Source organism: Schistocerca nitens, chromosome 11 (genome assembly GCF_023898315.1).
Source record: "Schistocerca nitens isolate TAMUIC-IGC-003100 chromosome 11, iqSchNite1.1, whole genome shotgun sequence".
NCBI classification, from domain to species: domain Eukaryota; kingdom Metazoa; phylum Arthropoda; class Insecta; order Orthoptera; family Acrididae; genus Schistocerca; species Schistocerca nitens.
Window position 1 is genome coordinate 38,148,514 of NC_064624.1, and position 15,991 is coordinate 38,164,504.

At 41.1% G+C, this 15,991-nt stretch overlaps 1 protein-coding gene across 5 annotated transcripts in view; it reads left to right on the forward strand.

Moving 5' to 3' along the window:
• The first annotated feature begins 3,081 nt into the window (after positions 1–3,081).
• LOC126213319 (zinc finger protein 726-like) overlaps positions 3,082–15,991 on the forward strand; it is a 113,402-nt gene continuing 100,492 nt past the window's right edge. For 3 of the 5 annotated variants that reach the window (XM_049941008.1, XM_049941005.1, XM_049941010.1), the window contains exons 1-2: positions 3,607–3,710; positions 4,722–4,810. In XM_049941008.1, coding sequence (XP_049796965.1) covers positions 3,656–3,710; positions 4,722–4,810 — 144 coding nt within the window. In that variant the 5' untranslated portion in view covers positions 3,607–3,655. Of the gene's footprint in view, positions 3,301–3,606; positions 3,711–4,721; positions 4,811–15,991 lie in introns of those variants that run through there. The other 2 variants (XM_049941007.1, XM_049941006.1) reach the window with 2 other exon arrangements.

The window sequence follows — 15,991 nt, forward strand, 5'->3', positions numbered from 1 at the left end:
AAAAAATTGAAACAGAGTGCTTCCCCTAAGATACGCAAATCAACCACAAGTGCCGATACCAAAACACCAGCAACCAACACATGCAGTAAATAACACCGACCCAGCAACACACAAATACCCCACCAATCATCATCATAATATGCGAACAATAGATAAAAAAACGGCTGCTTACCACAAAAAAGTTCCAGCGTTACATACTAGGTCAGCCACCCCAATCCCCCCACGCCCGACAAACACACATCCAAAACAAACTCCCCCCCCCCCCCGCGCGCACAACCTTCACCCAATTAAACTTAGAAAACATATCCATACCTATCAAAAGAAGCTACAAATTAAATTAAATGACTTACCACACGACAAACAGCAAGCGACACCACAATAACATAAACACAACACAAACTTAACTCTTTACTCACTGAAACCAATTTCTGTTGTTCTATAAGAGTCACGACCAATAAATGCACACTTCAAGCAGTGATACCCAAATGAACCCAATACACCACATAATACGCGGACCACCACTTGAGGACACCACCAACCGCAACAAGAAGACATCTACAAACACAACACACTCAAACTAAAGTCCGCGTTGTCATGACGTCACTCACCACAACATCCTTACGTCACAGGTCAAAACTAATACGTGGGATTGGATGCCTCCATTGATCCAAATGTTTATATTTTCAACCCTTCAATTGAGGAAGAAATTGTGAAGATTCGGCATGACAGTGGGGATGAATTATTCAATGTTGATATAAGTGGTAACTCCTTCACAGATTCTGACAGTGAGAGTCTTGAAGTCATGTACCTCAATAAGTGTAACACACAGTCTTGTGTCAACAAGATGTAATTGATAGTCTGTCTGAGGAAGAAAGGGTGGTGACAAATTTCACTAGAAGAAAAATCATTTTAGTCCACTTAATCACGCATTTGAAGACGTCATGAGGATACAGCAGTCAGCCATGGAATGATCCAAGCACTCTGTCATTCTTCATGTTACTTTTGAGAGAAGCTACTGTACTGACTAATACACAAACAGGAGGTCTGGAGTCCCTGGATGTCTGTTTTACATGTGTGAAGTGCACAGGAGTGAAAGTACCGCATACACTCCATCAGACAGACAAAAATTATAAATGATCATCTGTTTATGGTATTGAAATATTCATAAATTAATAAAGATATTTCATACACCTGTATTTCATTGCTTTGCATATTTTGTTGCACAATTGGCATAAACCAGACCATTTTCTTTCATTTCATGAACTGATGGATTTAAAGTTTCCTTGAGGTGTATGAGTCTGAGCTTTATCTTTGATAATGATAGAAGCTGAAGAAATTAATTAAAATTTGTATTACAGCCATGACTTGAACCTTTTTTTTTAAACTTTATTCAATTGACTGTATACATACAAATAGAGCACATTAATAAGAAATGACACATTATATTTAATTTCAGATTTTATTTTTAAAAATTTCTCCTTTATTTCATTTTTGTTGACTATCTCTTCAGTGTTTGGAGTTCATTTTGTTTTTACACTTAGGATATTTTTCCACGTGTGTGTTTCTGTAATGCTTTCAGTCTTTTTGTGCAGTTTTTGAGTTAGGTTTTTTGACCACTTTCCTCATTGATGATTAATGTCAGCAAATAAACAGTTTTATGTTACTAGTGTAGGTCGGTTCAGTGACAGAGAGTTGTGACTCCCCCCCTGCACATCTAGTACTGCAGAGCCTGCCCCCAGGCACCCCATTTCCACCGCCTCTGATGGTGGCACTCTGGAGTCTGTTGACTGTGGCCAACAAAGCTTCAAGCTGCGTTTGGACTGTGGCTAACTCCTCCTGCATCTGCACACAACAGACAGTCCCTATCCATCTAGCTAATATGCGATTTACTATAAGAAACTTAAGGAAACCTACTGCCACCCAAGGTAAACAACTACACTCTAGTTGGCAGAAAGGGCACTCAACAATGAAAAACAATAAAAATCTATGGTAGAAGCTAGATCTGGTGCTTATTTTGCTGCTAGGGGCTATCAGGTAAATACTACAGGAAAAAACAGTGACCTACAGTAAACTGCTAGGGGCTATCTAGTGAATATTATTTAAAATATTAAACAGTAACCAACGGTGAGATACACCTAGTGATAATTCCTCGCATTTACAGTGTAAACAAACGTTTACGTACACGCGAAAATGACCTAATAAAACTATAAAAACGGCTACATTCACTGTATAGAGTCTAAATGACACAAATAAACCTAAATACTGACTATTGTACACTGACAGATGCAGGTACAAAACGAAACCATTAGCTAACAATAAGAGTTCAGAATGTAAAGCACAAATACGGACTCTACTTTATAGGAACCGATGGGCTTACAGTACACGATCACTAATGTCCACAACAGCTAAGGAATTTAAGCAGACAGCGAGGTGACTATTGGCTTTCTGCTACCTAAACTGTATGTACGAACTTACCGCGTATTTTACGTTTGCTTAACTGTTAACGGTCGCAGGTTGCGCTGGTCAAACGTATGCAAGTGAGCTTAGAATTCACTGTCAGTATGACTTTTCACAATAAAACGTGTAAAAACTGCTACTTTCAATGTAACAAAGCTAAATGACACTAATAAACGTGAATACTGAGTATTCAACACTAACTTAAAATGATTAACCTTCGTATTTACAATGTAAACAAACGTTTACGTACAGGCGAAAAATGACCTAATAAAACGTATAGAAACTGGTTTCATGAATATATCGAGTCTAAATGACACTAATAAACTTAAATACTGAGTACTGTGCACTGACTTAATTGATAATGCCGCGCATTTAACAATGTAATTTAAGAATGTAAACAAACGTTTGCGTACACGCGAAACTGTCCTTAACAGAAACTTCGCTTTTCCTATTCAGAAGCAAATAAAAACTAAAACCTTCAATTTATCAAGTCTATCTGAAACTAATGCACGTAAAAACTATAGAAGATACGGCAAAAACAATTAATTACATATCTCGTAACACTCTCTGAAGAAGACGTAAAATTCTGCTGTAAGCTGATGTCCCAACGAGCAACAAGAAGCATGGAGTACCCTCTCCTGCGCATGTCGGATTCACGCTAGTATTGAATGCATCTGCTGGTGTAGCGATACTGGCACTCTTCGTGACGTCTACTGTGAAGTCAGTTGCAACCTCATAGTGTTATGTAAATTTGTGTGTGACATTCTCCAGGTAATTTATAAGCGTTTATAAACAGCAAGCAGGAATAAGTGAAGAAATGTGTTTCGGAAGTAAATTAACATGGTACTTAATTTGTATCACAGTAACACTTGAGTTTGATGAGTGAGTGTAATAGTTCGCGAATATCTTGTGATGACTGATGTTTGAGGCTGCTGTCTTTTTTATGTTTTAATGTTTAATGGGTACATAAGGATGAGATTTTATTCTGTATTTAATTGAGATCACATCACCTAGTGTGCTCTGTGATGGTGTGTGAATGTTGTAATTTTTCAGGTTATGTTCATAACAACTAAATACCGAGTTGATAGTGCTTGTTTTTGGCCTGTCCGGTAAAATCGCTACGTGTATCTTCGTAAAAGAAACGGCTGAGAGTGTAACGTGTTGTCAGGAGCAGTTCGTCATTGCAGTGATCTCCTTCATGTACTTCGTGACTAACGATAAAAGGCGGACAGTGAAATCCAAACATTCGCTATGTTAGTACGGTTATGTTGACTTACTTAGCAGTAATAATGATTGTGATGATAATTTTCTGTGATGTGATGTAGACATATAGCGGCTCCAGATTGTAGGGCTAATGTAAGCACTATTTCAAGTGCCCACAGTTTCTACATCATTTCGTGGTTTGAGTATGTTCGCATGAAAGGAAATGCTGTAATTCTGTTGCATTTTGTTAGTTTTCACTGTGCTTTGATTACTCGTGTCGCTAGTATTCGTCTAATCATGTGTTAATACCAGTTTGTTGTAGTGTGTGGGTTTTAATGGAGTTCTGTATTAGAGTACTGTAACATTATTTACGAACTGGCGAATTACAAGGTACAGATTAACTGTAATTTGTCTAACATAAAGCATTACATGTCATCGAAACTCAATAGATCATTCATCGTAGTTACAGTTAGTATGAAGTCGTTTCAGTAAATCAGTTTTGTAAGAACATACTAACCAACGTTTAATCTTGATGGTAATCAAGAATGAGAACTTACGCATTGCAGTGTGCTGTCTACGGTACAGGTATATGGTTATCTTTAATAGCAGGTACAGATTCTAAAACGATGATGCTTACTGTAAATTGAGCATACATCCGTGAAAGAATACAGATGAAGGAAGTTTCGAGGTAGTGCCTATGTTGGAAATGCATATTCACTGATAAACAATCCGTATATACTAATTTTCATCATGTCCCTATCACACTGAAATTAACACAATGAACCAAGTGTAGAATGAAATATTCGGTGTTATTAAGTAATATTGCTGCAATTTATTGACCGCTTTGATTGTTTGTAACGCTGAAGTTATTTTACGATTGTTCACCCTTCATGACCTGAGAAATGTAAATGAGTTTATATCACTAAGCACACTTTTCCTCGGCCACTTTGAATCTGTTTCCTGTGTAATCAGCCATTTACTGCATGCAATAGATGAGTGAAAATACTGCCTTTGAGCTATACCTCGTGTACTTTTCTTATCTGATTGCTTTTTCTTTTCAGACTGTAGAACTGAAGCCATGGACCAGGAGCCAACTATGTGGATAAAAAAAGAGGGAACAGATGAAGGACAAACTGAGTTATGCTTCATGGTAAGTGGCTTACTTGTATTTCTTAATTGTTTCATTAATTTCTGTGTCCAGTATGATGTGTGAATACATACAATTGATGTCATACAGTTGGAAACATGAATAATTCTGTTTACTAAACTGATGAACTTTGTCTTAAATATGACATTTTGCACAGTACATTGAAATAAGACTCGTATTAAACCTCACATAGAACTGAGCAAGAGTTTTAATTTAATGTTTACTAAACATGGAAAACTTTTTTAATGCACAACCCAATTATACTGATAAACTGGTTGCCATAAAGTGGGTATATTCTGCTCTGATACACTTCTTTTAAATGACAACCTTAATGTGCAACTTAAGAATAAATATGACTATAGTGAATCTTAGCAGTACCATTAAATTTATAAATGGTATGGCTGCAGTTAATGCATTATTGCAGTGTATTGTGGTATGGAATGAGAATTGTAATTTATTTGTTGATAATGTAAAATAAATTATTTATAAATAATTTTGAAGTGACACTCGCATGGTCACTAATCTGAGAAGTACATTTTGTTTACTTTGAATATGTGAACAATATGTAAGTGGAACTGTCAGCAGTAAAGTTAGATTTCAGACAAATATCACATGGAAGCATAAATTGTTACACAGCAGAATGAATTTGTATGTTGGCAGCAAAGTTTTGATGGAGCCATGGGGTTACACATCAAATATTGACAGGTTTGTTCATAACCACTTTCTGCATTTGCTGCACATTGTTATGCATATTGTTTGTGAAACTGCCACAATGTTAAAGTTGCTGGTGTAAATAATCTTACATATACATGTCACTTAAAATCTGATGCAGCGCAACCGTTTGTAGGGTATTCACCTATCAGCAGCAAATAACTTCACTTGGTGCCACTAGTATTTTTATCCTGCCAACCAGAATTGAGGGTACTGACACAATCTCACAAACTACTTGTGTACTGTCTATGCTGAACAAGTCTGCTTCAACATCCATCTTAGGTGCAACTGCAGAAGTACTGTGATAGCATTACTGCAGTATTTGCATTTGAATATATATGAGTGCTTCATTATAGTTCATACAAACTATGTGATCAGCTTGAATTCATTTGACACGCAGTATCACAACACTAATCCTAAACCATCACTTTGAGGAAACGGTAGGAAAGTAAATACACGAAATTTTATGAAATACAGTAAAAGAGCGGTTAGACCCAACGTAGTTCAGTCTTTGGCTTTCACCGCTGACGTTGTGGTGTCACAGCCAGACACCACACGTGCTAGGTGGTAGCTTAAATCGGCCGCGGTCCTGTAGTACATGTCGGACCCGCGTGTCGCCACTGTGTGATCGCAAACCTAGCGCCACCACAAGGCAGGTCTCGAGAGACTGACTCGAACTCAGCCCAGTTGTACGGACGACAGAGCTAGCGACTAGACGTACAAAGCCTTTCTCTCTCATTAGCCGAGAGACAGAATAGCCTTCAGCTAAGTTAATGGCTATGAACTAGCAAGGCGCCATTAGCCTTAAAGTGATTGTAATTAAAGTCTCCTTTGTGCGATGTACCACAATGCTTGAGTAAAGATAAGTATTATACCAGCTACGTACTTTTCTTCATAGCATTAATTACGTATCCTGTTCCAGTACTTCACGCCCGTCTGCGTTAGTTTAGCGTGCCTTTTAAGCCACCTCTATCTACAAGGTGTTGGCCCAGCTGCCGACACATCAGACGTAATAATGGTTTGGCATACAGAATGATATGTATGCACAACACACGTCATGTAAATGAAAAGCAATTTGAAGAGTCATTGACCTTGGACCTAAACTGGAGAACTATTCAAAGGCTACAAGGTTAAAATGTGGTGCTAGACCCACTCCCCCTTTAAATATTGGTTGTGGTGGGAGTCTGATTTATAGTGCATCTCAAGGCCTAGCCTATGTTCGAAGGTGGCAGTGTGGCTGTGAGCTGACCAAGCCTAGATATATGAAAGCTAAGTAACCGATGTGGTAACAAATTGACCAGTAGCACAGCCCAATGTTTACCAAACAATCCAAATGGTGCCTAGAATGTAACTTTTACGTACAAGAAGACTTCTCTTACATTGTGTGCTGTGTTAGTGGGACTGAACTTCCTATGACCTTAAGAGATGCATGTAGACATTATATTAATTGAAAGCCACCTTCTTTGCCAAATCAATTAAATGTTAATTTTTAATTGGTATATATTTTGGGCATGAGCACATGCGGGAAAGTAATGACACAAAATTTTTATTCGGAAATTACTGAAGCATTTTAATTAAAAGAATCTTAACATTTAATGTATTTATTCTTCATGTTTTTATATTTATTTCAAACACAGTCACTGTGGCACTGAACACCTTTCTCCCAGTGAGACACCAGGTTGTTGGTGTCGTCACTGTAGAATGCTTGACTTCATTGGCAGACCCACAGCCTCACCTACGCTCACACTAATTCATCACTATCAAACTTGAGTTCCTGAAGGTGTTCTTTAGGTTTTGCAAACAGTTGAAAATTCAACCTGCCCCAACCTGCAATGTCGCTTATGCTCCTTGATCCTGGTGTTAATGGATCGTCCAGTCATCCCGACATAAACTTTTCCGCATGTGCATGGTATGCGGTATATTCCCGACATTGAAAGTGGGTCTCTTTTCTCCTTCGCCGATCTAAGACACTCTTTGATCTTCCTTGTCGGTTTGAAGATCGTCTTTACGCCATGTTTGCGCAATATACGGCCGATTCTGTCCGTCACTCTGGGAATGTATGGCAGAAAGGCCGTACCCGACATTTCTTTTTCTGGTTCCTTACTTCGCCGAGTGTTTGGCTCAGTTACACTTCTAATATAATTTGTGGAGTACCCATTGCTCCTCAGGACTGTTTCCAGGTGTTGCATTTCTCGTTTGAGGTGTTGCGGCTCACATATTCGTCCTGCTCTCGTTGTTTTGATGTTGTTTCGTTATTTACGAAAGTGCCACTCAGTGACGCTCTGGAGCACATCGGTTCCATTTTCCCGCTAGACATCAGAAAGCTCTTCCATGCATGTCTCACCACGAGCTATTTCACGTGGAATGGCGACTTCTACGAACAGCTGGAAGGCGTCGCCATGGGTAGTCCTCTCAGTCCAGTGGTGGCCAACTTCTTCATGGAACAATTCGAAGCACAGGCACTGGACTCGGCCACTTGCAAACCTAAGGTGTGGTACAGGTACGTCGATGATACTTTCGTGGTGTGGAGCCATGGTGAAGAACAGCTCGGTGACTTCCTAAGACACTTGAACAGCCTCCATGCCAACATAACATTTACCATGGAAGTAGAAAAGGACAAGAAACTGCCATTTCTAGATGTGCTGGTCACAAGGGACGGCGAAAACCTGGGACACAGCGTGTATCGAAAACCGACTCACACGGACCGATACCTGCACAAACTGTCAAACCACCACCCGAGCCAGAAAAGGGGCATGATTAGTACGCTCGTAACGAGAGCAGGACGAATATGTGAGCCGCAACACCTCAAACGAGAAATGCAACACCTGGAAACAGTCCTGAGGAGCAATGGGTACTCCACAAATTATATTAGAAGTGTAACTGAGCCAAACACTCGGCGAAGTAAGGAACCAGAAAAAGAAATGTCGGGTACGGCCTTTCTGCCATACATTCCCAGAGTGACGGACAGAATCGGCCGTATATTGCGCAAACATGGCGTAAAGACGATCTTCAAACCGACAAGGAAGATCAAAGAGTGTCTTAGATCGGCGAAGGAGAAAAGAGACCCACTTTCAATGTCGGGAATATACCGCATACCATGCACATGCGGAAAAGTTTATGTCGGGATGACTGGACGATCCATTAACACCAGGATCAAGGAGCATAAGCGACATTGCAGGTTGGGGCAGGTGGAGAAATCGGTCGTGGCAGAACACGCACTGAATGAGACCGACCACGTAATAAAATTCGCCGACACGGAAGTTCTGGCTGTAGAGAACCACTATCACACGCGCTTGTTCAGAGAAGCTGTAGAAATACAAAAACACGCGAACAGTTAGAACAAGAAAGAGGAAAGCCTTAAGGTCAACGGATCCTGGCTTCCCGTACTGCAGCGAACGACCGTCGCAGGTAGCAAGAGGAGAACCGCACCGGAAATGACCGCGGAGAAGCCCTCGGACGTTGGCGCGCCAGGTACATATAGTCTGCGCCCGCGAGCTCGGCTCCAGTTCACCACCGGCAATGGAGGGTGAAGCTTTGACAATGCCAGCCACTCGTGCTGGCGAAACGTCAGAAAAATCATTAGATGAACGTCGGCCGAAGAACCCGAGACAGAAGCCAATAGGCAGTTTGTCAACAAGTGGCCACGAAAGCCTCAACAATTTTGTAGTTGAAAATTCATTGGCTCAAACTGGGCCAGTATTGAGGATGATCAATAATAATGAATCAAAGGTGTCAGACTGTTGCAGGTGCAAAAAAAAAGTTGTGTATGGTCTGGCATTGTCATGCTGAAGGAGAGGGTGCTCCACATGTGGATGAACTATTTTAATTGGTGCTCTGTTGTCTGAGGGTTTTCTCACGTGCTGACACAGTTAAATAACACACACACACACACACACACACACACACACACACACACACGTTACACCCTGCAGTTCAGAACTCTTCAGCAGGAGGGTGCTGCATATTGTGTCAGCAAAGTGGTAACATCAACGTGTCGACAGAAGCGTCTGATCCCACATGTCAGCTTTGACCCGTGACGTAAGGGTGTTGTCGTGTGTGACGTCATGACAGTGCGGAGTTTGGTTTGTGAGTGTGGCGTGTTTGTAAATGTCGTCGTGTTGTGGTTTGTTGTGCTCTCGGGTGGTACGTTCAGGGTTTTCGTTTGTGTGGTATAATGGGCTCAGGTTGCTTTTGCTCATTATCCAGAATTGTTCGAGTGTCGGCTGTGTTTCTAGTGGAATTCGTTTCAGTGAGTTAACGATTTTGTGCGAAGGTTAATTTAGTGTTGTTCGCTGTACATCGTGTGGTAATTTAAGTAAAATTAATCGGTTGTTTTTTTGTTCAGGAATGGATACGATGGATAAAATTGACAGTTGAGCAATATAGGCCAAGGGAAGTGTCTGATTCCAGATGAGGAGGATTTTTTTTTTGGGAGTTTTGTGATGTCGGTTTGTTTTGTCATTTTGTGTGGTTTTGTATGTGGGTGTGTGTCTAAATTTGTTTATATTTAGTTTGCCCCCACCCAAAAACACCCCATTTCGTGCGCTTGTCCCGTTAGTGTCATTAGGCTATTTGTGGAAAGTGTGTGTGTTTGTTTTTTGATGTATTTTCATGCTTGTAATGTGTACGTACTGATTTTATATGCGCCATATTGGAATCGTGGTTTATGGTCGTGTCCGCCATATTTGTAACGTCATGGGTCAAAGCAGATGAGTGGGATCGGACGCTTCCGTATTTCCACATCAACAGTGTAATATGCATGACAACTGATATTAAGAACAGAATCAAAATTTTGGAGGCATTATTTTCTGGTACACCCTCGTAATAAATTGATGCATTTTACAATTGCCTCAAATGTTGCAGAATGGTTCCCTTGGCATTGCCCAGCATCCAGTTGGAAGTCATAATACTAAATCCATATACACAGCAGCCAAAACATTATGATCACTGATCTACTATCAGTATAAACTCATCCAGGCAATAGCATCTCACCTTGTCTTCTAGTCAGATACACGCACGTTGCATGGAGTATCAGTGAGCATCTTGTCTTGTTGTAAAATAGGGAATGCACACAATCTGAGTTTGACCGAGAGCAGATTTTGATGGCCTGAAAGCTCGGTATGAGCATTTTGGAAGCTGCACAGATTGCCGGGTGTTGAAGAAGTACTGTGGCAGTTGTCTTCAACACATGGCAAAACAAAGGTGAGACCATGGCCAGTCGTTATGGGGTTGGGCAAGTACTCCTCATGACAGATGGTAGACATCATAGGCTGGGCAGACTGTTAAAACAAGACAGGCAACAAACTGTGGTGTAACTAACATCAGACATTAATGCTGGGCAGAGTACAATTGTGTCTGGATGCACAATAATCCAAATACTCCTAATGATGAGTCTATGCAGCTGATGACCCACGCCATGACATCGACAACAACTGAAATAGGTATGTAACTATTGGCGCTGGATGTTGACACAATGGCAGAGCACTGTGTGGTCTGATAAATCCTGATACCTTCATCATGCCTTTGGGAGGGCGCATTTCCGTCACCCGCAAGGGGAACAGCCCCTTGACTCCTGTACTGTCGGAGCCTCCATTATACTCGGGGAAACAACCACGTGGGCACCCGTGGGTCCAGTGGAGCTTGTGTGAGGCACTGTGACACAAAAGAAGTATTGTAAACTGGTTGCAAAGCACATCCACCCCTTCTGTTGTTGTTGTGCTCTTCAGTGCCGAGACTGGATTGATGCAGCTCTCCATGCTACTCTATGCTGTGCAAGCTTCTTCATCCCCGAGTAACTACTGCAACCGACATCCTCCTGAATCTGTTTAGTGTATTCATGCCTTGGTCTTCCTCTATGATTTTCACCCTCTACCCTTCCCTCCAATACTAAGTCGATGATCCCTTGATGGCTCAGAACCTGTCCTACCAACCAGTCCCTTCTTCTATAGGGTGGCGCACGAAATTTGTTACCATTTTGATTTTGAATATAAACTTTATTGTCAATACAATCTGAAAGGAACATATACTACAATGAAGAGCTGTCCATGGAGATTTGATCTAACTCAGTACATGCTCAGTATGTCCACCATTTCGTTTCCTAACTTCCTTCAAACGAACACTGAAGTTAGTGAGTACCCTACGGCACATGTCTTCCATAATTTCACTGCAAGCTTAAAGAATAAGTCTTCTGAGCTCCATTAAATCACGTGGACGTTTCAGGAAATTTTTTTCCTTTATGTACCCCCAACGAAAAGAGTCACATGGATTGAGGTCTGGACTATTGGGGGGCCAATTTTGTCCGTCATTGAAGCGACCTGGCAACCTGAGTGAAATGATCTGCATGTCGAAATGCTCATGTAAAAACTCCAACACAGTGTTTGCAGTATGTGGCCTTGCTCCATCTTGCATGAATCACTGTGTGTTGGAGGGCAAGGCAGTAGCAAGAAGGTGTGGAATGAATCTATTGCGAAGCATGCTCAAATAATGTTCACTGTTCAGTTTCTTGAAAGAAAAAGGGTCCAGTAAGTCTGTGACTGGAAATTGCTGCCCACGCTGTAATCCTCGGAGCATAATGTCATTCATGAAGCACTTGTGGGTTTTCAGTGGCCCAAAAGCGTACATTTTATTTGTTAACCACACCATCTAAATGAAAATGCGCCTCATCTGAAAACCAAACATTGTTGAGAGTTTCTTCCCTATCCTCCACCCACTGAGCAAACACTAGTCTCTGCTGCTTGTGTTCTTCAGTGAGCTTCTGTGCACAGGTCATCTTGTATGGGTACAAGTGGAGGTCACTTTTAAGAATGCATTGAATGGAGCGATTGGATATTCCCAGTTGCACTGCTGCCTTTCCACACAATTTCCCGGGACTTCTCTGTACAGCAACTCGTACTGCTTCAATATTCTCCGGCGAACAAACAGGCTTAGGCCGAGGTCGCTTTGGATCCAATACTGTTCCTTCCTGTACAAATTTATCGTACAACCCGTGAATGGTCTTCGTCCAAGGGACCCATCGTGTGTTAAACTGTTGTCGAAAATGCCTCTGAGTCACAACAAGGCTTTTAGTTTCATGAAAAAGTAACACAATTGCCGATCGTTGCTGTGTCATCAGTCTTCCATTGTCAGTCATTGCTAGTCTCCTAGTGGCTGTATCGTGAATTACATGTCATTTCGTAACTCATTTGTTTTTCCAAGCTCTGCTGGTACTGCTGTAGAGATCCCAGCAGAGTATCTAATATGCGTCTTAAATTGTAAAACAAACAATTGGTAACACATTTCGTACGCCACTCTGTAGTTAAGTTGTGCCACAAATTCCTCTTCTCCCCAATTCTATTCAGTATCTCCTGGTTAGTCACATAATCTACCCATCTAATCTTCAACATTCTTCTGTAGCACCACGTTTCGAAAGCTTCTGTTCTCCTCTCGTCTAAACTATTTATCGTCCATGTTTCACTTCCATACATGGATACACTCAATGTAAATACTTTCAGACTTGGGTTGTGCAGTGTTCAATATAAAATTGAGCCACATTGTGTGAGCCTTGTTGTGAAAGATAAGCACAGCCTTCAACTTGCAGTTCACCTGGTCAGCAAAGTTAATTTCATTGTCAAAGCAGAACCTCGCAAATAGCTGGGAAACAGAAGCTATCAAGCATCCTCAGTTGCCTGAAACAGAAAAAATTCATAACAAATGCTGGCCAGCTGCCAGGAATGTCATTTCTCTGCTCGGAATGTGTCAAAAAAACGAGAAAAGTCATCCATGATAACTAGTAGGTGCCTAATACACACACACACACACACACACACACACACACACACACATACATACACACATGAGGAAGTGGACCTATATAATCCATACAAAGTTAATCCATCAGGCATTCCTAACAGGTAGACTCTAAAAGCCCCTTGAGCGAATTCAGGTTGGGCTCAGCTCCCTTACGGCTCTCTCACTCCTCCACCAACCTCTGGACAGCCTTATTCAGGGAGGACCAGGTGACATGTTGAGTGATCTTGACCCCACCAACCTCCAGGCTTGCTTATACTGGGAGGACCAGGTGATGTGTTGTCTGATCTTGACAACAGTTTTATAAATGCCTAAGAGGGTATTATGGAAATTATGAGCCAAAACCTAACTAAGAGCTTGATTGTCAGTCTCTAAACAAAATTCCTCGTGTTCAAAATAAAATCTGAATTTCTTAAGGGCAAACATAACCGCCAAGGCTTCCCATTCATACATAGGATATTTCATCTCCGCAGGTGAAAGTGATCCGGTGCATTGCTATAGGGCATCAACATACAACACCCCTGCCATTCTGTTCCTGCAGGAGGACAGCTACCAGTTTCTACTCCAGAAGAATTAGGTGTCTGTCTGCAAGAAGAACATGACCTCAAAATTGGGTTTGTCTAATACTAGTGGGTTACTAAGCACCACCTTAATGGCTTCAGAAGATTCTGGATGACTTTCATCCCATATGAAATTTCTTAAATCGTTAAGGCACCCCACTAATTTAATAAAATTCGGCACAGACTTTCGAAAACAAATTTGTCATGCCTATGAACCGTGCCACACCTTTCTTATTTCTAGGAACTAGAAATTTTCGCAAATCACTAGTATGCTCCTGGTCAATTTCAATCCAATCAGTGAAACTAAAATGTCCCAAGGATGAAACCTATGTGCCAGTGTCATTTTAGATGGTTTCACAGTAAGTCCCACCTCCCTCTGGTAAACCAGAACTGCCTCTAGATATCGCAGGTGTTCAGACAGACTAGAACTGTAAACAACCATGCCATCTAGGTAATTAGACACACACTTGAATGTGAAATCACCCATAACGCAATCTAGAAGGCAAGACATAATGGTAACTCCTGTTGACAAACCATAGGGCACCCTGTTAAAATTGTGGAGGCTCCAATCTGTACAGCAGGCAGTAATATACTTGGAATCCTCTGTTAACATGATCTGATAATATGCGAGATTGAGATCCAGGACAGCAAAATACTGAGCCTGACTGAACCATAAAAGAATTATGCAGATTGGGAAGTGGCACAGATTCCAAAACTACGTTTTCATTAACTGCACGATAACCCACAACAGGATGAAACACCCCACTGCTGCCCATAGGTACTGAGAATATGGTAGAAGCATAGGCTGAAGTTGAGGGCCTTATGACCCCATTGAACAACACATTATTAATCAAAACACATATACATTTCATCTTTGATGGAGAAAACCTCTCTGGAATGTCATTTTTAAGGCAAATATTGTACTGGATTTTATCGGTGATGTCCAATCTGTTAGTTACCATCTGCAGTAACCGATCAAAAACTTCCAGTACCAGCATCACCTGTACTGGATGAAGGTGACTGAGCTGAAATGGCAAACATTGCGGTAACACACTATGAATTCCTGTGGCAACCTGACAGGAGCACAATGTGAATGTTTCAGCTGGGTTAAATTTAAAATAAACAACCCTGCCTTGACAAACTAGCACAAACTCACTACCACTTATAAAAACACACTGCAAAATTAACTGAAAGATTTTTAGTTACTATCCACTCCACATGCCAAGAAAATTTTCCAATACTCAGTTTTGCCAACCAGAGGCAACATGTGCCCAGTGAGAGCTCAACATTGGGAGGACAGATGCAAACAAGGCAATTCACAGGTATGACGGAACTTCAAATGCCACAGATAATCTAAATGAGAAACTGAACTACCAGAGTTGAGGAGGGCACATATTCGTTCCTGGTTAAGTTGTACCCAAAGACAAGGCAGGGGTTCCCGTACCTCGGACTTGGCACAGATCCAGCCCTTAGGCAGTAGAACACTACCGTGCCTCTGCCATTCTGTGTGATGTCGGCTGTTTGATTCTCCTTCCATGTAACCAGACATCGCCATACAAAATGCCCCTCTTTGTTACACTGGAAACACATCCTACACTTTTTCCTTATGGGTGGTCCCCTTTTAAATTGCTTGGAATCTCGATCCCCATCCTGATAATGACACTTAAACCCCCATCACTGCTGGTCTGCGAAACTCAGACTTCAATAGCGGACACCAAAGCCTCTAATTCAGTAAAAGATGTGCATTTATTACTAAAGGTAATCCATGAACAGTCCTGTGGCCGCATTTTCTGTAATATATTATTGAGTATTTGTATCTCTGTGACTTGCAATTCCAGGTATGGAATGGTCATATGCATTCATCTATGAACCTAGGGAAAGGTTCATGAGGAAACTGCAATAGCCAAAAATGTTTATGCCTGAGTAGCCTCTTAATACGAGGTGACAATTTCAGGCCAACAATTGATTTTTACAACTCCCTTGATGTTGCACTTTCATGTAAAATTTGATTGAAAACGTGGCTTAACACAGGGGGTACAGCATCTGAACAACAACATTGTCAGTGATGGCCAAAGTGTCAGCATGAAACATAAATTTGACCATGATCCATATGATGGATTTTACCTGT